This window comes from Patagioenas fasciata, chromosome 15 (genome assembly GCF_037038585.1).
Source record: "Patagioenas fasciata isolate bPatFas1 chromosome 15, bPatFas1.hap1, whole genome shotgun sequence".
In the NCBI taxonomy this organism is placed as follows: Eukaryota; Metazoa; Chordata; class Aves; order Columbiformes; family Columbidae; genus Patagioenas; species Patagioenas fasciata.
The window spans coordinates 13,515,268-13,542,137 of NC_092534.1; the positions used below are offsets into that span (position 1 = coordinate 13,515,268).

At 40.4% G+C, this 26,870-nt stretch overlaps 1 protein-coding gene across 3 annotated transcripts in view; it reads right to left on the reverse strand.

The window, feature by feature from the left end:
* USP22 (ubiquitin specific peptidase 22) overlaps positions 1 to 26,870 on the reverse strand; it is a 92,145-nt gene that overhangs the window by 22,396 nt on the left and 42,879 nt on the right. For all 3 annotated transcript variants that reach the window (XM_065850457.2, XM_071815336.1, XM_065850456.2), the window contains 2 exons: positions 22,545 to 22,646; positions 1,987 to 2,156 (listed from right to left, as the gene is read on the reverse strand). In XM_065850457.2, the coding sequence (XP_065706529.1) occupies positions 1,987 to 2,156; positions 22,545 to 22,646 (272 nt within the window). The remainder of the gene's footprint in view (positions 1 to 1,986; positions 2,157 to 22,544; positions 22,647 to 26,870) is intronic.

Consider the following 26,870-nt stretch of genomic DNA (forward strand, 5'->3'; position numbering starts at 1 on the left):
ACTGGGTGGTCGAGTCATTTTTTTGTTGTTTTGTTGCAGTATTTCAACGTGAAATAAGGACAGAGACCACTGCACTGCGGCCTTCAGTCTGCTATATGGCTCTTCCCTCCTTCATTTACGCTCCTATTGCAGAACGTTAATTATTGGAACTAACGTAAGCACAGGCAGGAATTTTGACCAGGGAAAACGAAGGCCGCGACTCCCCAAGTTGTGCGTGAAATTAAACTTGATTAGAATTGAAACTAATGCGAATGCTGCATTTAAGCCCCATTTTGGGTAACAGCCTGTTCTTTGTTACGCGCTTGTACATGGTCTGGCCAAAGGAAAACGAGGCCATCAACAGGGCCTCGCGTGCAAAAATGGAAATAAAATCATTACCTAGACAGGTCTGATGTTTCCTCCAGCCCCTCTATCTGAAACGTAATACTCATTTCCCCTTTCCCAAGGGATTTTTATAAAAAATGCATGTGTATAAACCAAACGTGGTGACATTCTTCAGAATGAGACTTTATACCACAATTTGCTGAAAGGATACCAAGATTATAATAGTAGCGCTTTTTTTTAAGTGAGCAAATCAATTTCTATATTAACAGTGTACAGAAACTGGTATTTCTATACTAGGGGCTATTGTTTTTTATTTAGGCAAAGCGATATTTCTCCATTTAACTGCACATCTGGTTTCAATCATCCTGCAGCTGCTACCTATTGGCATTGCCTGCCTTTTGTTTTTACCTCCTCTCCTGACAGACTCAGGAATAACTGCAAAATACAACAAAATATTAGGCCTATAACACACAACTAATGACTGATAAGCCGCATTAAAAATGTTGCAAATTCACATGGATGCTGAGTATGAGTGGAAAACAACTTTGTACTGGAATGGCTACAGGAGATTTTACCTTCCACATATTTTTAAATCATCTGCAATGACCAAAAAGAATCATCTCTGGTGAAAAAGGCACAGAAGTAAAATCAAACTGAAAACCACAAGATAAAGGTAAAGCTATTTTAGGTTGGCCTCTGTTTGAATGAACTTCCATGATAGCACATCCACAAAAGACATCTCCAGCTATCTTAAACACTCTGGGCCAGCATGGATGAGAACTTAGTTCTGGGGTTGTGTTTTTGGTTTGTTCCTATTTACCAAGAAATCAGATCCATCACTGAGGGAAAGGCACAGGATGGGATGTGTTTGCTTGTTTTTAAAGACATCTTAAAACTAGAAACCCACATCCAGCCATAGCCCTTAGGTTACTGATGTGGATCTAAGGTAGTTAACAAAGCTCTTTGGCTCTTTATTATGGAAAACACTGTGCCTGTTCCACCCAGCCCAGACTCGACCTACAGCAAAAGGCACCTTGGAAAGCCCGTCAGCTGGGCCAGAAAGGGAAAGAGCAGCAACTCGTACGTGCAAGGTACAAACTGCATCAACACATTCACTTTTCTACATTCTCCCAGCCATTAATGGGTTTCCACAAAAGAGCCAACAGCAAAGATGTTTCTCCCCGTTAGAAAGCACTGAACCAAGATCTTTAAAATATTTATACAGACCTATATAATCCAGTGCTTTTAATCACAAAGCTATATATTATTGCTTTATTCTTACTCCCATTATCATCCAAAGAGCCTGTGACATGTTTTCTATACAACTTGCACCTTTAATTAAAACACACATTCAGCTTGAAGACTAAAGACCTTCAGATCAGCCTTAGAAGAGCAGGCACCACTGTAATTATTTCCAACATCAGCTTTGCCTAAACAAGGGTGACTTAAAAATAGGTCCTAAAAGAGTAATAGTTCCCTGTTCAGCGGTTGGGTATTTTTGACAGCAGGGTCTCACTCAACCTTTGCTGCTCTATTTTCTACACCTTGATGGGAAACAATTTGCATTCCCGTTATATTTGCACACAGAACACAATCCCTTTTAGGGTCAGAAACCGTCGGTGTCTGCAGAAAGCCAATGCTATTGCGGCAGCCAGCACTCACCTCCTGAAAAAGCGTAGACATTTCACAGACCAGACATGAGCTGGGGCTTTGCATTTCACATTTGTGCCTGTCGGAGAGGAAGAAATCTCGCAGCAGTGGAGTGTGGGTAAGTGCCTGGACAATACAGTTCATAAAACATGTGTTCCCAAGATTGATTAGCCCTCGTAGACCTATAAAGACAGAAGGGGGAGGGGATGCATAAGCATTATCAAGTTAACAAAATGGTATATTTGCATTTTGATATCGTTTTCATGATACTGCCACAGATTTACTGTATAGGCGCAGCTCCAAGTACACGCTTTTCTATTGGGTTAGGCAAGCTATTGGTTTTGATGTACTCAAGTCACAAGCTGCTGCAAGCTTCCGAACTACGCCAGGATCTGTTTTTTAAATGCTCAGAATAAAGGAAACCTCAAAGTACAGCAACACCAACAGCATTATTTTGCAATGGCTGTTTTCCCCCCCTCCCCAGCCTGATACCAAAGCCCAATGACAACGGCTAAGTTGCTATAGTAAGAAACCAATACATTCAAATCAACAAATCAGTAAGTTTTCAGGTAGCTTAAAAGGCTCACAAGGCCAGAATAAGGTGTTTCTACTGTCATAATGCAATAACAATCTGTTTAAGATGGGCAGCAAACAGCCTCGACAAAACAAAGTCAAGCTGCGACATCCAGTGCAGACTTAGCATCCATATACATCTAATTTTTGTACAAAACCCAAGATCCGAACAAAACCACCTTAAAGAGAAACTGTCAACAATACTAGCTCCACGCTTGTTTTAGCTAAGTTAAACATTCATCTACAGCATACATCAAAAAATTCAACTTGGCATAAGAGGATTCATCACACCTTAAGTTCAGTAATGCCCAGAGACGATTTCTTGTGCTTGGAAACCAAGATGTTTAAAGGAAAGCTCTTTTGTTGCACAACAGAAGAGAGGTTAGGAGTGGGGAAAGCTTTTCAGTCATTTGCAAAGTCTAAGCGAGAAGAAAAAACATGCTCAAATCCTCGAGAAATCTTCCAAAATGTTAACATAATACCACCGTACAGGAGTGCTAAATGAGAAGAGCATCAGGTGGACAAGAATGCTTATTTTTAATCCAAAACTTACTTTGAAACAGAATAAAATGCACTGATAGATACAATCCAGTATTTAGTTTAAAATTAACACAGTCCTCTTCTGCAATATAAACGGGATTATTACACAGACACAGACGCAAAAACAGGATTACTTGAGAGAGAGTGAAGAATTTCCTTGCCGTTCCACAGGAAAAGAAGAAAGTATCAGCTGGCAATGCTGTGGTCATTAAAAATGGTGCAGTTCCCTTGCAGTACAGCAGATAGTGCTCAAAGGGCTCTTTAGCATCTCTCGGCAGGAGGAGGTGTGGTCCAGTTGCTACGTAACGGCACCACATCAGCTTGAGCTGCATCACTGAGCTGCAGGCAATGGACACACAGCCCTCTTAATGGTTTTCCTGTATTTAATGGAACACCGTCCTCCTTCCAACAGCTTCCTCGTGCTTCTGTTTACTCAAAGTGCAGGACCAAGTTTCTCATTATATTACAGTAACTTCTCCTAGGCAGAAAGCTTATTGCAATTATTTGCTTTATTTTCATGCTGGGAGGCAACGAGTGTACACACAACATTAGCAAAGTGTTAAATAGTTAATTTCTTGTAGCAGCTTGAAATACGGTGTGATGCTTCAACTTTGGCCACAATCCTATTCCAATCCCCAGTCTCTGCAAACAAAGTCACAACAGAAACGTGTTCATGCTGCGCAAGTAGGGAAATGTTTGGCGAGTACCTCTCGCCTACCTCTCCCCTGTATTTTTCATTTAAAACTTCCTGGGTTTGTTTAAATTAGACTGTGCAAACAAAGCCTGCAAGGCTCCCTGGAAATGCCTGCAATGCACCAGGGTATTTTGAGAAGCACAAGAATCTCTTCCTATTTCTCCCTTGAAAACTTGGTCCCTCCAGTTAGCGTCAGAATTCCAAGTCAGCCTGCGCAACGCAAAAGAGCAGTGGAAAACCAAGAGGTACATCTAGAGACTCACCCTAGAGCTTCTCAGTATTTAATTGAGCAATCACAAGTAAAAGCAAACACATAAACGCAGCTTTTTGGAATCATTTATTAAGCCTCATTTATTACATGCCTGCGGCTGGACCTTCCTTCCCTGTGACCACAAGAATCAAGTCTTCTGAACAGTTGCCACCAGAAGACTACAACAGGCGTCAAACACAGATGGCTCTCTCGGTTTACTCTACTTGCTTGGTCTTTTAGTGTCTGCTTTTCATGGGTCTAAGGTAGCGCTCCATAGGCATCCACTTCACTTGACTGAATCGAGACAAATAACCTGCAAAACAGACAAGGCTGAAATGTGAATACTCCAAACCCCAATAAAAATAAGAAAAGAGGGAATGTAGCAAAACATGAGAACTTACTTGGCTGGAAAGGGAACAATGTAAAGGAATATACATCAGCCTTATCCTCACGGGAGCAATGACTGCAGCTGCTATACTGTCTCTCAGACTCATGTTTGAAATGAAATGGGTGTGATGCACCAAACTGCAGCTATGATACTGTGAAACTAACTGCAGCATATTGGAAAACATCAACATTTGATGTATGTTACCTAAAGAGCTGACAGAACTCAAAACAACACATCCTCTTGTGCTTAACTTCTATGGGGAAAAAAAAAGAGTTTTGTTGAAAAGAAAACCGACTAAAAATGAAAGCCCATCCAGTATTCTGGTCAATAAAATATTAAGAACGTAGAAGACTTGTGTCTGCCACACCTATTCCCTCCCCGTTAATAATGTCTGGCAATATTTACTGGCCTAGTCAAGCATTGCAACATTGGGGTCATAAATTAACACAAAAATAATATGTCAGAAGCCCAAATGCAGCAGTCCACTTTTAGTCGAATCAACAGTTGTCTCCACTAACATCTTATCAGCAGATTGTATTTGTACAGAAGTGAATTAACTGTCCAAGGATTGCCAACAGGATCCAACCTCTAGTAACAAAGCCGTGGTACTTTGCAAACTTCAGCTGTGCTTCACAGTGTTACCTTTATTTCTGCTGCTTAGGAACTGTTTCTGAAATATGCAAGAGCAACCAGTGAGATACTTCATATATTCTATACACAGATGTGTGTTCTTGTGGTAAGTTAGTGGAAAAGCACTGTTTTACTGCTGGAGTTTGCTGATGTAAAGGTAAATATTGGAATAAGTGTTGCTGCCAAGACAAAATGGTTGTTTGTGGTGTCAAATTGAGGTTCTAAGCAGTCGGCTTACCTTTGTCAGCTTCAGTTCTTCAATCTTCTTCCAGTAGCAGCCTTTTGTTTTTCCCAATGCTCAAAGTAACAGATCTGCAATCCTGGGGAACGAGGCTTGTTGCAAAGTAGGGAGATGCAGAACACTGGTTCTGCGAGTCCACCCACGCAGGCGAGATGAAAAACCAAAACAAGATAAGGGAATTCCACTTCTCTGTGCACCCGTACAGCTATTAAAGGTGGGGAAGGGGGGAAATGAGAGGACCATACATGAATACAAAATACAGACAAACCAATCAGGTGCCTGTCTTGTTTGCCTGGAAAAGGTTCTGTTTGCCTCTCAACCTGGGCTTCGCGCTTACGAGAGACAGCAGACAAACCAGCCTGAACAAATAGCACACAGACACTGTGATTTATTTCAATGAAGGTTCTGAAGCAACAACACAGGTCAATATATAATGCAGCTCTGTACGACAATCAGGAAATCATTCAGATGCAGTAAAGCACAACCAGCTCAAGATCTTTTTTACATTAAATACAGGTTGGCAACACCTTAGAGCCATTTTTTGTCCCCTGCCCCCAGCCCTTCCAGTTCCCCGTCTGGTGTTGATGTTTCCTTGAAGCTCCATCATTCAGTACCAGGAGCCAGTGCAAGCTGAGGAACCGTTCACTGAAATATTTAGCGAGTTCAGCATAACCCTTGGAAACAAACAGCACAGCAACGAAGATTTCTAGAACAATTTCAGGTTTTCATCCTATGTTCACACAGCAGAAACCGCAACATCGTTCCAGAACATCTTTCTGGAAATGTATTTCGAGGGAGAACTGCTCTACTTCTTGGCACCTCAAACTAAACCCACATTCTCTCCTGGCTCTCAGGTGTCAGGTGCAGACCACTGTCCATCACCAGCGTGTATACAGTATAAACTCTGGCCCCAAGCTCCTGCTCTGTTTCCAAACCCAGCATTGTCTGGCTAACGGGGTTACCAGCAAACATGGGGTCGGTAACGTTTCAGAAAGCAGCAGAACGTGGATACATGAAATGATGAGTCTACCCAGGAAAAAAGCGTGACATTCTGTGACACTACTGACCATGCGAGTTATCAACAAATCAAACGTGTAGTTTTGGTGAATTCATCCCAAGTTGCTTCAGTTGAATAATCTTTTCTCAGTGGCTGCATGAAACCCACACAGAACTGCAGAAGCAGGAATACAGAGTCAAATGTATTAGAAAAGGTTTTTTTTCAGAGGTTTTTACAGAACTTCTTTTACAAACAGACTTACCGGTTGCACACTCAGGTATTATTTTGGCAACGGTTTAAGAAAAAGCCGCATAAATTTTTTGCTGCAGCCAAGTTAAACGAAAAAGAACTCAACCACATGATCTTAAAAACTAACTTAACAATTCAACATCTCCATCTCCAGCAAATACACAGCGTGTGATCTACTATAAAACACAAAGTAATTGGAGGGCAGGGGGAGGAAGAAAAAAAAAAAGGTGTTTGAGCACAACCCGAGTTTCCAAAAAGGTGTAAGTTGCATTCCTTAAATTCAAACTGTTTTATAGCTTTGCGGTAGCATTTGTAAAGAATGAATTTCTTTTCCTTTGTTTATTTCTAAAGGGCACAAGCAAACAGTTTGACCACATTCAGTTCATATCTTAATAGGAAAATTTTGATGTCAATCTTGAAAGTTATCTTGAAATTCACCAAATTTTTCCACTATTTCTACGATAAAGGCGAAAGCACAAATTCACCCCTCCAGTTATACAAGCCACTGTATTTAGGTATTACACCTTCTTTATATTGCAGGAAAGTATCAAGACAGAAACTGGGGGGTTTATCAGACCCCAAACAGCTTTGATAAAGAACACAGAAGGATGGAAAACATTTATGTGACCCAGTACACGACTGAACTGAAATACCTGTCAGCAACAGGACTGCAAAGCACGGCTGGGAGGGAGCCTGCAGCAACCAGAGGGCTTTGCTACAGGCTCTGGTTTGTGGCTGCTAGAGGAGCACATGCGGAATAAAAGCGTATGAGATGTTTAGGGATTTCCCCACAGCCTTTCACGTATGTTTCAAGAGTTAATAAAAATGCCCACCCAACATTCTGATGGCTTTTTAGGCCACATCAGCAGTAACACCTCAGGAAGATGTGAGTTTGAGACAACTTAAGCAAAAAAGTTCTGCAAGTACAAACTTTGAAACACCTCTAAAATTTCAGAGAATGGTCGAAAACTACTAAAAATAACCCTGAAATGAACACACTCTGCCTAGAAGCAAGGGAAAGGCTATACCTGCAGAGCAGTGATTTTTGCAGCAAATTATCCACTTGCACACAATTTGCTGTTCAAGGGGAATGATGGTGGCCCCTGGTGACCCCGGATCTGTGGCCACACAGTCAGGGGAACTTTCAGCTTCATGGGGAGCCTCTTAGACAGGACTCCAATAAAGAGTCAGCCCGTTCCATCCGGAGCCCCAACAGAGACACATGCGTTCCGGAGTGGCTGGGAAACCCCAATCTAAGAATCAACGTGCACAGGAACACTAATTTAAAACACAGAAGGCACTGAAAACAGGACCAGTCTGTATAAGACTACGAAGAACACTATTAATGGAGAGAAATGAAATTATAGAACTATTTTAGATACACTGCATTATGCATCGCACCATGAACTACAAGATTACCCAACCGTACCCAGACAGAAACGCGATTACATCAGAAAAGGCTTTCTGGAAAGAAAAACGTATCTTAGGAAAAAGAAATATTTGCATTCTAAACGAAAACCCCATCTTTACCCTTTCAGTTTCTGGCAAAAGGATTCTGGATCACCGCATTTTTTCCATTATTATTGAAATAACAGATTGCTCAATAGAAAAAAATTTGCTTATGTGTACAGAAGGAAACTGTCCCTGAGTTTGTTTCCAGTTGAAAATCCTCAAGTCCGGCTACAAAAGGTGGCACACCAGACCAAAGAAGTTTATGCCATGAATGACATAAAACAACCAAATCATTACCTGTTTAAAGAATCAGAATAGAGTAAGAATTCCTCCCTGCATGTATCACCAGAAGACAAAGACTGTTTAGATGGATGAATCACCCAAACCCAGAAAGTCCTCAGTTTCTCTATGTCACCGCTGCACACAGTAAGTGGAATTAATCCTCGTTACTGATCTTTCACCTATTAACACAACTTCACCCAGAGGTAAAACATGGGTTGGTCAGTCAATTAAAAGAAATTAACCAAACATTATTTGTTCTATAGCTGTTCTATAGCTATAACTAAAAACCCCACACCAACAGGAATTGTATCCCACGCGCTGGATCCAAGTTGTGACCTTAACTGGTGGCTCTGCCATTTAATTGTTTTTCTTAAGATATTCATTACTGGCCAAGGGTGACTTTGCTTTTAGAAAAGAGAGTCACTTCAGCACCTTTCAGATTAATAAGCGGTTCAAAAAATCCAAACCAACATTTCAGTTGATATTTCCCAGTTTTGCTGCCTGTAAGAAAAATCTCACGTTAAGTGTTATGACTTAATTACGCTTAAGTACTTCATTCAGATTCACATGACAACTCAGGGTATTGTTTTGGTCATTTCTGGTATATTTGTGTGCAGCGAGAGACCTCAACATTCACAGAACACTCCAGAATTCTCCTTTTATATTACATTAGGATTGCCACTCAAAAGTCACAGTTTTTACTCCTTCTCCCTTGAAGTACCAAAAAACCCATAAATAATTCCCAATAAGTAACAACCTCCCTACATTAAACTGTCATGATATATGCACAGCAATGTTTGTAGCGTGTGTTCAGCATCAGAGATGAACTTATTTTCCAACGTGTCTATGAGCATCATTTAGTTCATCCCCAGCACAAGGTAAAAACAAGAACACCAGCTCCATACAGGCAAGATTAAGTAGTCCAGACGAAACAAACCTGGTTACGTTCTTTACACAACCAGATTCGTGCCTCCGCGCTGCATTCCCCGGTACTGCTTGGAAGCCTCTTTACCCGTTCGTACTGTTCACAGCACATCTGCGCTGCTATGAGCTGGATTTTCATGGAATTAGTGGCAATCGGACACCAATTATGTTTTCCCAGCATTTAGTTTGTCCCCACCCCTCCTAGTTAACAAGGAACTGATGGCATTCGCTATTTTTATTCAACAGCTTCAGCGATATCACATAATATATCCTTATAGAAGTGGCAAACTACATCAGGATAGTGCAAACGTAATCGGAAGGTAGAACAATAATTCAAGAATAACTTGTTAAATGGGAGAAACTATCTGAAATCAATTAAAATCAATAAAAACAACTGAAGTAGAGAACAAGAAAAATTAAGTGGACCAACACAAAATAAGGAGCGATGGCTATAGCAACTCAACCTAAATGACTTGGTGTTCTGTAATTCTGAGACAAATGGCATTTTGAAACTTAAGAATATGAGAAGTTCTGGAGGTCATTATTCTGTCCTGGCAACCAAAAAACAGCTGGATGATGTCTGGAACCAAACACCCATTTTAAAAGAGATCTGTGCAAACTGGGGAGAAGTCAAGACCACAAGTGAAAATTTGCATGAAATTAATATTTGAAACTGAAGAAACAACTGAAGAACCCACTGGATGAGTTCATTAATTTTAAAAAAGATAGTGCTGATGGAGGAACAGCCAGGCCGACAATTTTCAAGTATGTCACAGGCCACTGCAAAGAGAACTGTAATTAATTCTTGTGGCCTACCAAAGCTAATAATAATAATAAAAAAAACCTGAGCTCCCAAGAAGTGAGATTTAATTAGATATTAAAAATAATTGTCTCACAGTTAGAAAACACGGTGGCAAGAGAGTTTGGGAGTTCCTGTTGCTGGAGCCGTTCCAACTGCGGCTCCGTCAGCATCAGACTGGCCTGAAACGTGGACCCTGACTCACAAGATGCACATAACACCCCCGCCACTCTGTCACCCCATCACACATCCCGATTACTATCGCAGCACAATACAGAACACAGGGACAGGATTTGCCAGGGAGGGAAGGCGAGGGCATTTCCACACGGCAGCAAAGCCCATCTAGCAGCTCGCTGATGCCCAAAGGGATGTTCCCCTTGTGCCCAGCTGGTACCCGCTCGACTCCGCAGTGAATTGGTTCACCCTGCCCGTCTGGCAGAAGAAAAAGTCTCGCCTCGAGAGGGTGAAATGCTCGGCTGACAAACAGTGATGGGCCTTTAGCCCTTTGAGCAGGTTCACGCAGCTCAGGACAAAAGGGCAGCGCCAGAATGAGGGAGGGATGCAGGAACTGTTGGTCTCAGACATGCAGCCCTCGCATTCCCTCCAGCTGGAACAAACCTCCAGCACAGGTGGTTGTCTAAAAAAACACAGGCTGGGGAGCAAAACAGCCACAGCCCCAGTGCCTGTATCCCTGTTCCTACCACAGGGCTCTGGAAACCAGAATTAACCGCCCCACTGCCACCCAGGCAGGATGGAGAACAAGTGACAGTTGCTGCTGCAATCAGGGCTGCTGACTCTTCCACCTCTTCTTTTAGACTACACAGGTGTTCTGCACATGAGTTTTTGCATTTGTGGCTCAATGCATCATTCATTCACTTCAGTAATGCAAAAAAAGTCACAGGATCACGCAAAGAGATCACCTAGATCTGGTATTTTGGTTTATTTCCTTGTGTCATACCTGCTAGTGTGGGTTGAGGAAAACTTAAGTTTGCAGCTCTAAATCAATTCTGGAAGAGCTCCGCAGTGTCCCTGTATCGTGCTCTACCTTCACTTAAAACAATCACGTAATATTTGAACAACACTGGACTAAAGGCTCAGCATAAGACATACATGTTTGTAGCTTATTTAAATAAAGAATTTATAGTAATAATATAGAAATAATCAGCAACAACTGGAGATGAGATTGACGAAAGGTTACGCTTAACTTTGCCAGATTTAGGAGAAAAATGCACATCTTTAAACAATGACTACCAAAGGCAGCTTTGCTATAGGTTCTTCTGCAGAGCAAGGGATCAGCCTTTTCACACACACTGCTCAAACTCACATCATTGGAAGAGCATAAGGAAAAGTCATATCCTTAGAGCAAACAGATCAAAAAGTTACTGAGAGTATGATCAAACACAAGAAGTATAGCATTTTATATTACCATTGCACAGATGAAACAAAACCCCCAAGCCACACAACGATTCCCCAGCATACACAGTGTGCCAGACACAAAGTGCTCTCTATACTATACTGACAATATGTACATCTCCTAATCGATCCACAAAGTAACGATGCCAAACCATGAAGCATTCCACAGCCCAGAGCAGTTTCCATTCCTTGCCTTAGGGAATGTTCCCTGTGGTTTCATTCACCTGTAAACACTGAGTTCAGCAAGCACTGTGTGCCCTGGTTGTCCAGAACAACACCGACCAACCACCTTTATTTCTGGTTCTCCAGATTTAAAGCACCTCAAACGTGGCAAGCGATCTCTTTTAAGGGTGTGGACACAGTAAGCCAGGCTGTGAGGTTACAGTCCGTCATTTACTTTGCAGTAACTGTACCCTTGGGTTAAGACCAAGCACACAGCCGAAGTGGGAGCACTTGATGTCCTTTAAGTTCCCATCCTTGATTTGATGGTAATTTGCGCATGTGTGCACACCCTCGGCTTGGTAAAATGAGTCAGCATTCCTAAAATATCCGGCAACACAAACAAATAAACCTCTTACCCTTAATTTTTCATATAGCTTGTGTAAACAGAAAAGCTGTTTCAAGCAACACAAGGGACTGCAAGGACTTTTTCCCTGTGAATTTAAATTAAGAAACAAGGTTCCAAAACAAAATGAAGTGAATGTTTTTGACCCAACCACTGAAAAGTGCATTGAATCTTTCAGTAAAATCACAGGAAACAAAGCTGTAGAAGATCTTCAGAAGTAACCTGATCTAGGCCTCTAACTCGAAGCAGAATTAATGTTACTCATATTATTCCTGAATCAAAGCAGAATTAACGTTACTCATATCATTCCTGACAAATATTTCCCTGCATTGTTGTTCAGCCTCTCCAGTGATGAGAACCTGCAATACCCCCGATATACCTGTATTCTGAAGTGTTCCAGTGTCATCTCATTAAAAAATTAATGCAGAGTTTAAGAACTGGAACAACATTAATATGGTAGATACAACATACACTATGAAATCTGCAGATAAACTCCTGTACAGCTTTGGAATTAGAGTAATTTTTTTAATACATCAAATGGCAATAGCTTTAGCAAAGCTCCTAAAATGAGGGAAGAGACAACTTGTCCAAGATACTGCAGCATCACTTGTTCTCTCCACTAGGAAGTTCTGTGCACCCCAGCACCTATGACATGAGCCATTTTATTTCCCCACAAGGAGGAAAAGAAACACCCCGACAGAAACCTTCCATGGCCAAACCCAGCCAACGTGTCTCCAAACTTATCACCATAATAGTGAAAAGGAACACATCACAATATAAGTAAAATTACTTCTCTTTCGGCCGGCTTGCAGCTGCAGAGCAGGACAACAATCCTGAGACAAGAACACAAGGTTTCATGTGACAGGTCCACAAAGGTTGGGTTTTCATCTAGGTAGGATAAAAGAAATACTCCAGGAGCAATTTCTCCTGGCCAGGGTGTGAAGTTGAATTCTCTTCCTGTTAAAGCAATGGCTGCCCTGTATTTGTAGTGTCAAGAATAGCCTGAATTTTAGAAGACGGCAAACCAGGGAAAGGTCTTTTGCTAAACTAAGGTGACATAGTTAAATCCACACCTAAAAACTGTTTTAAAAATATTTGTAAATATAATGGGCACCGATATGAATTTACTGTCTCCCATAGCCAAGCTTAAGTTTAAAATAAACATGGGGAAAGGGGAGCTAAAGCAAAGATCTCTGCAATATGCAAGATTGGGTTTGAACCTTCTGGTAAGTCACCCAGCAGGAGGACTTGTGAACACTCTGGGCAAATAAGGCCTTTTTTTCCTCTCCTTCAAGACTACAGAAAATGTCAGGTTTTATAGCTGTAATTTCTTACCTTCAGCATTTTTACTGACCACCTGCATTGCAGAATTGTTTTTCTCTCTCAGGTGTCTCAAGAAGAAACCAATACATCATGTTCTCAAACCCAGAAAGCTACACAGCATGTAATCATCCGTGGCAATCGCCTCGATTTGATTCTCTCAGCTGAAATCAGTAAGACTGAAAAAGACATGAAGTTCTGCAGCAGAACTTGTACCAAACTTCTGAATCTTGGCACATCAAGACCCACTGAACAAGTTTTGTCTGTTGTGCTTCAACCTGATCCCATCTCTGTCAGGATCTCTCAGCAGGAGGTGAACACACTGGGGAACGCACACAGACAACCTGGATCTCCAATTCACAGAACACGCCCTAGCAATAACACCACCTTTCATATACAGCACTGGAAATAATCATATAATGCTTTGATAGTTAGTAATAGATTTGATTCTCCGATCCCTGTAACACTTGAAAAGTCAATTGGCTGGAGGAGAAAGATGTAAACATGACGCACTCCAAGCACACAGCACATCAAGAATTAGAGAAACAAAGCGGGACCTATTTCTGCACAGCAGAAATGCTGCATATATGCATATGAATTGCACAAAACGTCTTAGTTTAATGATGAAGTCAGAGCCCTTACAACCGTGTTACTGAATGAATGTAAAGAAGCTGAATAAAGGTGGGAGAAGCTCCTAAAGTAACCACAAAGTAGGAGCTGCTCTGTCTTACACGCCATATAAAGCAAATTCAAGACATTAAAGTCCTATGAACCAGAGCATGAAAATAATGATTAATCCGATGACTGCAGGAAGGTCGGGGAGAGGTGACAGAAAACACCCAACATCAGAAAAGAACAGCAGTAGGCAAAGAACAGGAACTGTGTTTGTCAGAACGACTGAATGATCGATACGGAGCCATCACGACAACTGGCCTTGAAAAAACTTGTTAAGCTGCAGACCCTTCAAGGTATTTTTATACAGCAACTTGATGGCAAAGGAAAGTAAACCCACCCTTTATACAGAATGTACTACTTCAAAAGGTGGCACAGAACAACATATTCTCTTTGCCCTCCCCCAAAGCAGCCAAACTTCAGGCTCAGTGAGCTCTTGCCTGATCGGCGCAGCCTTCCACGCGGTTCCTGTGCAGATGGCAGCTCTGCAGAACAAGAGCTACTCCCACTACACTGACAAAATAGAATTCACACCCGCAGCCGTCCTTTTCCCCCAATATCACACCATATGCTGCCTACAAGTTTCTACCCTTCCTCAAAACAGATTTCACGAATTAATAGCTTAAGGAGCAGGCTACCCGCCAGCGAAATTCAATGCATCCAAATATATTAATGTGCACAAATTATTGTTGATGAATTGGCACGGAGCTATTCCAACAATCCACAACACACAGACCATGCCACATGCTGTTTATGCATATTCCTAGTTTCGGTATATACTGTATCTACCTTCTGTCCACACAAAGCCCAACTTCTAGAGGCACATACGAAAGAGCAGAACGGAAGGTCACAGTAAATATAATCCAAAAAGCGATCCACAAAAGAACAAAGCTGAGATGGAGATGATTGGCCTTGTTGAAAATGTCACACTCTGTAGTGACATGTAGTTAACCAGGTTAAAATACAGTCGTAAATCAAAGTTTGTTTCTTTGGGTTGGGTTTTTTAATAGTGAGAAAAAGAATCTTATGCTAAGGGTGCGTCTCTGCCCACAAGATGCCAAGCACACGTTAAGACCATAATCAGTGTAGCTACACGGGCTAATGCTGAAACTTCCTCATCTGGCTCTTGATTTAGAGTTTATGGAAGTATCTTTGCACTGACCTCACCACTGTGCAGCAAAAATACATCTTCCATTTCAAGAAAGGTCTCGGTTTTTAGAGCATCACTGCATGATATTGATAAATAGAGCGATATGTAGCTTGGTGTAGTGTGGTCAAGAAAACAGGAGACGTACCTGCCGACCTCGGGGTTTGCTGTCCAAGAAGGGCCAGGTCTGGTGTTTGTTCTGACAGTCACCGAAAGCTAAACACCTTTAGCACGTCTGTTTTTCTGTGACCATCCACTGTATTGTTTTTTAAGCTGCTTAAACACTAAAGAAACACCCTGATAAATTTTCTTTATCTAAATAAAGGGATCTTGCTCAGAAGACTAGAATCAAATTCTGGCTTTATATTGCTGTTAGGTTTTTTCTGGTAAGAAACTTCCCATTCCCATAAAAGCCTGTTCAAGTAGACGATGACAAGCGACTAACATGTACTGCATTTTTCATGTTAAAGGCTTAGTGTTTTGACTGCATATTGAAGTTATATAAAGACTTAGTGAAGAAAGCACAGCAAAAAAATTAACTCCCATTAGGGAGAGATAGGTAAGACAAATAATTGACTCAGCAAACATTTTACACTTGAAAGTTGAATCAGCATCTAGGAGGGGAAAGAAGGGCTTTTTTTGTGCTGCTACCTACCTGGATCCAAACGATGAAGTTTCACTTCAAGAAATACAGAACACAATTTTAGAAAATTTCAAATTGAAATGCTGTCTGTAAACTAAAAAAAAAGATGCGTATGGATCAGTAACAACCACGGATTCGCTTTAAAAAACTTCGGAGCAGGAACATCAGGTTTGAGTTAGAAGTCTGGAACACGATGCAAGTCCTGGATTAAGAACCTTGTCTTCTAAGGAATTCCACATTGTGAACATACGCAGTGGATCTTCCTTTGTCTCAAACCCCCAAGAGCCACCTAGAGTTACACAATCAACGTATTTTCTATGCAAGTAACACGAATGGCAATTTTCCAAGACAGGATAATAGAAAAATTCAACTCCAACTGCAATCTGCTGATTTGATATACAAGTAGTTTTGACTTGGTACAGTCTGCAGGGGTTGTATTTGAGGTAAATATCCCTGGAGATTCGAATTCCAGCTTCACAAACTTTGATGTTTGTGTCAACATTTCTTCATCTGCAATATTTCATATTATTTCAGCTACACATGTGCCTATACATCAGTGTCTCTCTCTGCTCTTTCCCCACTAATAAAACACATGAAACAAGCTTTACCGGGAAGGAAAAGAAGTCAAACCATTAACAATTTTTTAGCTATTTTTTTAAATAATTCTAAAAACTGTATGAAAAAACCACTGCTCATCAGACAGCAAATATACCCAAAGGTTTACTCAACTTGCTATTCTGTTTTAAAGCAAAGCGCTCCCACATAAAGCCACGCAAATGAAAACCTTCAAGCAGACCCCTGAACCCGAGAATCCCCTTTGGAACACATTCAGTGCCGTTTCCAATGCCAACCTGCCACGGAGTTCAAGCTTCAAGGCAACCTCTCCTCAAAAAGGGTTTTGACATACTGTTAATTTTGTCTGGAAACGAAGCAAAGGCATGGGATTTATTCTGTACACAGATACCGAAAAAACAGAAAACCCACAAACACAAAACCCAAAGTATCTTCTTTCCAAGAACTGCTAAGAATACTCCTGATCTACACAAGTTAGATCCGGTGGTTTCTTCAACAATCCATACGCTACTGCAAGAAGATCAACCAAGAAATACTGGGAGGCCTAACAAGGGCCAAAATCAGACATTAATTCCTTCAATCCATAATTCTATTTTCCAAGCTATCCCACTACTATTGGCTGATATTTCCTGGAAAAAAAGATGTTCACTGGTTTATAGTTGAACTTGTTACAGTATTTTAATTCGAAACGAGGACTAAACCCTTAGGCAAAAAAAGTTCTTCGTAAAGGCAATCAGGATTCTTCTTCTGTTAATCTTTATAAGCTGAAAAACGTGCCTGGCAAGTTTTGACTATTCTTCAGTCATCCATCAAAACACAGGCAAACATTTTATATCAGCTGCTTTCAAAGAGCTTTGTTTTCTTCCTCTTGGGGAGGAGGAATGTGTATAAAGGCTGAAAAGGAGGAGCCACAAACTCTGAGGTTCCCCATGTCCACTCCAGCAGGAACAGCAAATAGCATAAGCCAAAAAGGGCATTCAGATTTCAGCCTTACTACTGACTAATTTTATAAGAGAAATAAATCGAGAAATACAAGATAACTGATTCTAGAATCTTGGAAGACAAAAAGGAATTAATGTAGTTATGGAATATTTACTTAAAATATTAAGCTAGATACGGAACAATATAGGCCACGTTATCACGGACGCCGGCTTCTCAGAGTTTGTCTTCTTCACGTGAGATCCTAAAAGCCTGAAAAGTTCGTTTTCTGTTTAAAATTAAAATTTAAAACAGGACAACTCATGTACTGAAAGACACCAGCTTATGTCTTTTCTGAAAGAGGGCCTGAAATTCAGTCCAATATTATCACAGTAAGAGCAGAAACCACTTTGTTCCTCAGCGAGGGTCGTCTCGGATCAAATCCGCATTCTGAAGCGCTCGCTGTTCATGAGTAAAGCCTTCAAATGGGAAGGTAAGGTGACACACTTAGTTCTCTAACAAAAGTTCCTATAACAAGAGGTTGCTCACTCCAAGCATCCCTAAGCTTACCAAGGAGCAATTAAATCGGAGAGCTCAGTCAGTGATTGACGAGGAGATAAACCACACTAAGGGACATAGAGATAAACCACACTAAAGGGTATTACAGCAGTGATGCGATTTGCTTTCTGGCACCGGCTTTGGAAAACTCTGAGACAACAATACCCTGACCTATCAAATCTGGAATTTCTTCTCAAAATGTCTTTTGCAGAGGAAAGCTTTGTATTTTTTATTGCTAAAGAGGTAAACTTCAAGTCTCCCCAAACCTCAGCAAGTAAATCCCAGCATGTAAGTTTTCTAAAAATTCCCTGAGAGATTTAAGAAGAAAGGGGTTTTAAATTTATTTTTACTATCAAGTCTATTGGTTTTTACACCTAGGAAAAACATACAACTCAGTTCAATGATCGGAACTCATGACGAGGTAAAATGGGAACAGCAGGATCTCCCTGACATTTTTGATTTTACTAATCCAACTTTTTAGGCAACATTTTTCCAACATGACCATTCTAATTATGAAGTTAGATGAAAAAAAGCAGTCACAGAGGAACATTCACCTGAGTGGTATTAAAGGTGGTTTTCCTTCACCCCACAGCAGTATAAAAAGAATTCAAGAATCACAGATACTTCTATTCAAGGTGCACTTTGGTCATGATTTCAAATATAAAGGTAATGCTGCCTACGAATCAGTAACTTTTAAATTTAAGTTACAGCTAAAAATTTAGTGCTGTACCAAACCATGTTTTTCATTCCACTTTTCCACTTGAGCTGCCTTGAGTAGCATTTGACTAGAGAAAATCCACCAGAACATTGGTACATCCACAACAGAGCTGCAAGTAGTAATTCATCCTCAACACCTTCAAGTTGCTGCTACTCCTGCAGAAGCAGAAATGCTCCTGGCAGCTTGTCTAGAGAATCAGAAGTATCTCCCAGGCCACTGTTCCCCTTTCCTCATCACCTTTCCATGATAGCTCAGCTGCAATATTTATTCCACTCATTGCACAGCTGCAAAAACCACCTGCTACTCCCCCAGTTACTGCTTCTCTCTCCTCCCCAGACCTCATCTTCCCTTCCCAACAGGATGTGCTCTGTCTCATAGAAAGTCTAACCCCTCTGCCTTTTTGTGATGCTGCAAATGGCAATCCCAGGTGGCTCCTGCTAATTACCCCTGTGCCTTGGGAGTCTAATTCTTCCTATTGTTAATATACTGATCTTTAGCCACAAAGTCACTTCATATGCTAATCAGAGCCCAGCTGATCCCGAGCTAATACTTCATGTGCTCAGGAGAGCTGATCTGCTGGGAGTATTAATGACAGCAGAGCAAGGCGAGCTCTGGAAAAGAGTTCCTGAAAGCTCCTGCATCGCTTTCGCTCCCAGTACAACCCTATAATAAAAAAAGGTGCTTGTGAACGTGGAGCTTGGTCACCTACCCTCACCTGTGGAGGACACGCTCTTCACAGACAAGAAAAGGCTGAAAAATTACATTTTCCCACTGTTAGAATCTAATATAATAATTGTTAAGTCTTATCTGATTTTCCATTTAGAAGTTTTGGTGTTTATATGATGCTTGAAATGAGAAAAAAATCAAGATGAGCATTTCTGTGAATAGAAATATTCTATGAACTGAATAGCCTACACCACAATTCAGCAATACTGCTGAGAAAAATACACAGTAACTTAAAAAAATCTCTACTTTCCACTCATCATCTGCATTGCCCACAATACACCATCCCTTCAGCACCCGAAAACAACAAACAGCCCTTTGGCGAGACCCCCGAGGCAGGAATCGGCAGTTTCCATACCCTGTAGCAAACTCTGCCCAACCCGAGTTTCCATCTGAAGAGCAATTTGCTCAATGGCAAAAGAAGGAAGTTACCTACTCTGTCTCTCACTAGGGGGAAAAATAACTGTGAGATGGAAACACGTATCGTTTTAAAAGAGAACCAAGCAAAATTTATGGGGTTTTGTTTGTTTATTTTGTGAGGTGGTTTCTTTTTTGTCTTTTTGTTGTCGTTGTTATTTTGGTTTGGGTGGTTTTTTTTGAGGATGTGAACAAATTCATTCTTCACTGGGTTTCAAACTGTCGCGTAAGTGGAAACAATTTCATTTTGCTAAATCAAAATCCAGTAGTTTTGCACAGTATCGCCTCTAATGAACTACCAGCTCAATTCCCTATTATAACATATTCATTTCATGACTGAGTGTTCTTCAGATTTAACTGACGGTGCCAATGAAAGACGAAGGATCCTGCAGCTGTATAGAAGTTCAAACAGCTCACAAAAAGTAGGAGACGCCTCCAGCTGTCTGAGCAGCATCATGAGATTGCTGCAAATCTGGAATAAAGAAAGATCTCTATGTACAAAGAAGGTTCTGTCTTAGAGTAAAATATTCACCTAAATGAGGGTCATGTAAATAATATAAATGTAACAGGAAACGACAACACACCTAAGCGTGTTCTAGATATGAAAAATGTCATTTTAATGTATTTTAATGTATGGTTAAAAATTATATGCAAGCCCCTCACATACAAGTTAAGTGTAGGTTTGAGAGTATTGTCCCACTTCCTGTAGTTATAATACTAACACACTTGTCTTACAGAAATGCTGAACATCACCCATCTCTGGAGGGAAGACAGAAAGCAGCAAACATCCCTGGCGTTCTTCTTAAAACAGCTTCGCAGAGAGCGTTTTGTACATCAAAGGCAGCTGGTTATGCTTTAACAGACTCTCTTGTAAATAGAACTGATCAACAGATGTGCAATGCTTATAGATGGTTATCAACGTAATCTTCATTTTCAGAACCAATAAAACTGGACATTAAGCCTATTCTCTGAGCCATTTACCTACCTCAGAAGATAAACAGGATTCACTAATATCTGCTATGGGATTGACAAAAATTTGATGGCGCAAGAATTGAGTATTACAAACAAAGACAGAAATGGGAATGTCCAGATAATTGCAGCATTTCAATCTGCATACAGGCTCCTCACCGATCTGAAACTGCAAACAGACGAGTCGATGTGAGGAAAGTAAAGGGAAAAAAAGACTCTGAAGCAGGTATATATTTAGCAGGTTAGATGGAGAGAAAAGGCTCAAGGACAACGGCAGGTCTTTTCTTCCTTCAGCTAAACCCCCAATGTATTTTTGTGAAAGAAAGCTAGTCTTTTGCTTTTTAACTGTAGCCCAAAACTGCATTATGTCTCTTGGGTGCTTTGATTTTGTTCTCTTTCTCTATCTCAGCACATCGACAGCTCCAGGGCTCAGTAGGAGAAACTATTAAAAGCAGGCCCGCAGAAGCGAAGAGATCAGTCACTGCCCTCATCCCTGTGGTTCGGGAGCGCTCCCCTGCCCGTGCAGCCTTGTGTGGGATTTCATGCAACCAGGCATGTCCTTTTTAAACAGGCTGAACAATTTTCAATCCTTTAAGAGGAGGCATAGCATTCCTTCCAATTGGAAAAAGAAACGTGCCTCGGTTCTTCAGAAAGGTCACATTCACCTTCAGAATTGTATTCAACTATTTATTTTTTTCCCCTGCACAGTTCTATTATCTTAAGTAATCTGTAAGCGTCTTCACAAAATATACTGGAGTTTCATAAAATACAAAATCCTGCTGTGAACATGACACAAGCAAACTTTGCCTGGTTATTTTTCCCTGGGGGCTTGAAAGCCCAAATGTTTTTCCAACTTGTCTTTCCAGTTCCGCTCCTGCGAACGCACGGGTCCGGCCTTCAGCGTTACCATTCATTGCATTTTCAACTTACTACAATTTAGTCTGTGCTTCTCGGCCCGTTTATCCAAATATATATACACGTATTTTGGGTTAAGTATGACTTACTGTATTAGAAACACGACATTAGAAAGTTTTGCAATTATATTTAGTGTATTTGACAAAAGCAAATGTGCTGAAGTCACCATGTGTTCTCACAGAATGGAAAGTAGCTCAAAAATTGGGAAAATACTTTTTAAAGTTTTCTACTTCCAATGTCCCTGTATGTTCACCGTTAAAGTGTTACTGCACATTTAACAGTATAAGAAAATGCTCAATAATCTTCCTTAGAGCTTGTCAGGAAGGTGGTTTTAATCTCCTACTCCCCCAACCCAAAGACAGCAGAAAACGTGAAAACTTTTCATTTTCAATCACCCTGACTCAAATACTCTCCATCCCTCAGTGGATATGGCCACATGTCAGAGAGCATTTTGTTCCAGACTGCTGAACTCTAAACATCGAACATTTGATGTGCATTTTCAAACTGCTACATGACACACACTGGAGAACAAATCACATCTTTTCAGAGTCAATACGAAACTGAAGAGACCCCATTTAGAGTTTAGAACACGAAGGAGAAACACATCACTGCTTTTATTCTGTCTGCTAAAACCAGATTTACCAACAGACTAATATAATTAAAGATAACGTATCAACGACAGGATTTCCCTTCATACACCTGCATGGGATCTCTGATGAAGACTGAGTCGACATCACTGATTTCTGCTAAAGTCTTTTTTCGACAATATGCATTTAGAGTTCTGTTTTGTATGAATCATCGCCTGTACCTGAAGCACAAGTGCAGATCTCCTTCCACAGCAAGAAAAGCAGAGTGTAAAATAAGCTTATTTTGTTACCCTAGTGGTTAAGGAAACCCACTACAATTACCCCAGGGTAAAAATATTTACGGTAAAACGGCACTGAATTTTGAACATACAAGTGGCTGAGAATCAGCTTCGGAAAGGATTTCTAGAACTTACCTATGGTGCAGTTTGTGGTTATTTTTCGCCGCTTGGGGTTGTGTCGTAGCAATTCTAACTCTCGTTTGGTTGGCTCCCATGTTGAATACTTCTCTCCAATGCCTAAGCAGATGAAAACAAAGTTTCAGGAAGTTGTTTAGTAAAAAGGATTAAAAACTCTGTTCAAGTAAAAACTTTCAATGTGCTGTCCATTAAGTCAGATTCAATCTACGTACAAGAGACTGATTTATTTTTATCCCCCCCAATATTGTTAAGAAATGTAACAACCAATCTTCCAACAAATAGGAAAAAGCTCTTCTTATAAATAATATCTAACTCAAATAAATTTTCTGTTATTGAATTATAATCCTCCTTTCAGTTAGAAAGAAATTTCAGCACAAGAATAAACCCACTATTACTCAAAAAAGCATTTCTTTGTGCTCAGAGGAGGTCAAATGACAGATAACCAAGAAACCTCATCACCAAACTGTGACAAGTTATTAAAGAAATCAAACCTGACCCAACTTAATGGACAGAAACAGGCTTATTCTTTACAGTTGAATAACAGAATTTAGTAATTCGATACACTTAATAGTTTCTACATGTCTTAGGATATACAATTAGAGTGTGAGCTCTTGTTATACCCACTGATGTAGGAACGAGAATTAGCAAGTCCCAATGTTTGAGGTTCACTTAACTGACATATCAGACATGAACAAAAAGCACAGTTAATAGGTTTAAACATAACCCTTCCCCCAACCAAAACCTCCAATTACTGGTGAAGTAGCTGCCACTAAAATCTGTCATTATCCCCTTAACACCAACACTGTATTTCCAACACATTTCTTTTGTTCAAAGGAAAGCACAGTAGCAATGAATCAGGTAAGCAGGACACAAAATAGACCTTGAGTAAGCACAGGGTCATGTTCAGTGTAAATCTGATACGAGAAAAACACAACAGTGAAGACTCATGTGCTGAGCAGCTCAGTCCTGCTGCAGCATCCCATGCAGCACAGAATTACTACACTGTGCAAGGTCAGTTACACTGAGCCACGAAAGCATCCTGGTTTAAAAGTAAAGAATAATAAGACACCAAGCAATCTATTCTAAAACTCAGGATTAAAGTCAATTAAGTGTTATTTTTCACAGAATGCGTGGAGCAGAAACAGTGCTGTGCTACAGAAAATAAATTATAAATCATACATATGGAAAGAAGAGTAGGAAAATATGGCCAGAGGATTACGCATTCTGCATAATATACATTAAATTTTAATAGCTCTTTGATCTTCATTTTCAGAAATAGCTACGCTTGTCAGAAGCTACCCACCCAAAAACGTTCCGTTCACAGCTACTACTGACCCTCCGGGCTCTAGTAATAAAGGGTCTCATTTTCAGATGCTCGAGGACTAGAAAAATCCTTATTTACATGGAGGCACCCAGCTCTCGGTTTATTTGATTCAACAATAGATTATGCAAGAAGTGCAAGAGCGAGTACCAGAATCATATAGTCCCTTTATCCAAGGTTCAGCATCAAGCTACGCACCCAGGGAAACAGAAAAGGCAACTAATTACTGTGTAACAGATTGATGAGCGTAACCAGCTGCAATGCTTTGAACACGCTCTACAGCGAGCAAACGCACCAGGCAACTTCAGGGATGCGCAGATGGACAGTTCACATATGACAGAACATTGGCTTGCAACAAGTTCTACATGAGATGCCTTCAGCAGCCCTTTTCATATTTGTAATACTCCCTTAGGAATTTAGATAAATTGGTTTCTAAAAAGTTCAAAATAATTGTCAGCGCCGGGTTAGTCCCAGCTATTGCACCGGCCAGCTGTAAACTGGGACTCGCGCATTTGGATTCACTGGAGTTTAAAGACGGCCAAACACAGTGAATATCGTCTAACAACGGGATGAAATCTCATAATAATCAGACTTGGATACGTTTAAATCCTGGTTTAAACCAAATATAGCAAAATTCACACCTGGAAATGTGCGCTCGGCTTCAGGCATGCAATAGTTCCATATGTGTCAGTTGGACTATTCCTATATATAACTATACAGCTTAAACGCTTAGATGGGATGGGGACCAAAGCGATTCACAAGAACGACCCTTCAAGTGAAGTTAAACACGACAGACTGGATTACTTTGCCAAATTCGGGGTGAATGAAATATTGTTCAATTAAAAATAAATTCAACCACACAGAAAACCACGTACAGTTAACGCCACAACACACAGAGCAAGACAGACAGAAAAGCTTCTTAGAGAAGCCTTTCATTAGAAAGAGCACAAGTCAGGGACAGGAATTTAGAAGTGTTCTTTGCTGCTATATAATTTAACAAAAGTATTGAGGTTTTAATACTCTCGAAAATTTGGCAAAAAAGAACTATTTATTAGGAATGGTTCAATACTTAAAAGTGAAAAAAAAAAACAATCCAACAACAACAAAAATTCAAAGAAGGAAAAAGGTTAATGGAAAGTTTAATAACAACCATAAACATGCCAAAAAAGTCCAATGTAAACTGCCTTAAACAAATGTTTGCAAAACATGCACAGGTTACCATTTACTATTAAAGGAAATAGGGGCAAAAATTCATCATTTTAAAAATGATGCTTTAAAATAGCCAGAGATCAAGTCAGCATGTGAGATCTCCATCCAAGAATTCATTTTATTAAGTCAAATACACAAATTGTCATTTTTCAGAGACTTTCATCAGGGACATACGGATGAGTGAAGGAAGAGGCAATGAAGGCTCGTAATCGTTCATATAGACTGTTTACTTTGCTATGCTTCAGCAAACCACCCTTTTTCCCCTCCCAATAATCCAAATATTAATTAGAATGAAGGGCTGCGTGTGTTCTCACCTCCTTCATTAAAGAGTTTTCAATACCAGAGAAGAAAAACAAAAGGCAGAGTTGCAACTTGTTCAGTGTTATATGATATAACCCTGAACTACAGCTGGCCACAGGAACTCACCACACTAAGGGTTAATATTACGAGAGTATGAAATGAATCTCATGATATTTGGGGTTTTTCTTAAAGTTTTTTCCTCCAGGCATCATGTTGTTATGTGAGCATCTATTAAAGTGTATACTAATACCCTTCACGCACTACGGATACAAGTTTGAAAATACGCAACATTAACACTTCAATTTTTAAGCCCATCCTAGTTTTTGCAGGTTGGATTCACTTCTTAAGGTCTTTAAGTCAGCAACACTATCGGAGATAAACTCACTCTGTGGCAGAAAAATAAATCCAAGACATGGAGTTTGGGGGTTGTACTGATCTTGACATTCAGTTTGGAGGAAGAAAGGTTCCCTTCTAATCTTTCCGATAACGTGAGTGACTACAGGGAGCAGAGGATGGGTTGAAACAATGGAGGAAGAAGAAGAAACAAAAGCATAGTTCTCTGTTATTTCTCCCATGTATCTCCCTTTTTCATGCCTCAGATAAATTTGCAGGGAAACACGCATGATGCAAAGGCATAATATAAAAGGTCCTATGCCATGATTTTAAAGAAAAATGTCTATACTGTGTACTCAAGTAATTTAAAGTGTATTGTTGTCTATTCTTTCATGTTGCATCTTCGTTGGTCATTACAGATTGTTCTCTCGAGACAGAAGATGCAGGCATATTCACATAAATATGCATGCCTATATATATATTAATAATATGCCAGTCATTAGTCAGTTAACCAGTATAGGGGTTTTCTGACTGTATTTCCTCTCAGGGATTTTTCCCTTTGCCGCACAACTTTGTTGTTCAAGACGACAAGATGAACAATCTTGTAGCTGTAACTACCCTAGAATATAAACATATATAGAATATATATGTAGCAGCCTGACGTCCACTGGAGGACAAACTGGCTGCATCTCAGTCCAGAAGGCACAAATACGTCATTTGCTAAGGACATCATTAAGAAATTACTCTTTGAATTTACACATTCAAAAGGTAACTGGGTGGCCTTCCTATCCTACAGCATCACAAACAAGTGTCGTGTTGCTGTAGTTGATGGATTTGGTGCCCCGAACACCACAGTTTAGAAGGGTCTGAAGGAGTTTTTAGAAGCCTACATTACAGGTTTAGAAACACGTTTCCATTTTGTCTTGCTTTGAAAAGCAGAGCTTTGTGCTACAGCATTTGAAGGTGCATTTCTTGCTCCAGGAACCAGCAGCACCCTCGCCATCCTCCTCTCCTCCGACTCGACTCCCTCAAAGTGGGGAATAAGCAGAAAGTGGAATGGGATCTGCAGCAGGAACTAAGTAAAAGCAGCTACACTTTTGCTACACCATCAGAAAAGCTCTGGTTAATACCATGGTAGCTGCTATTTTTGAAATCGGAAA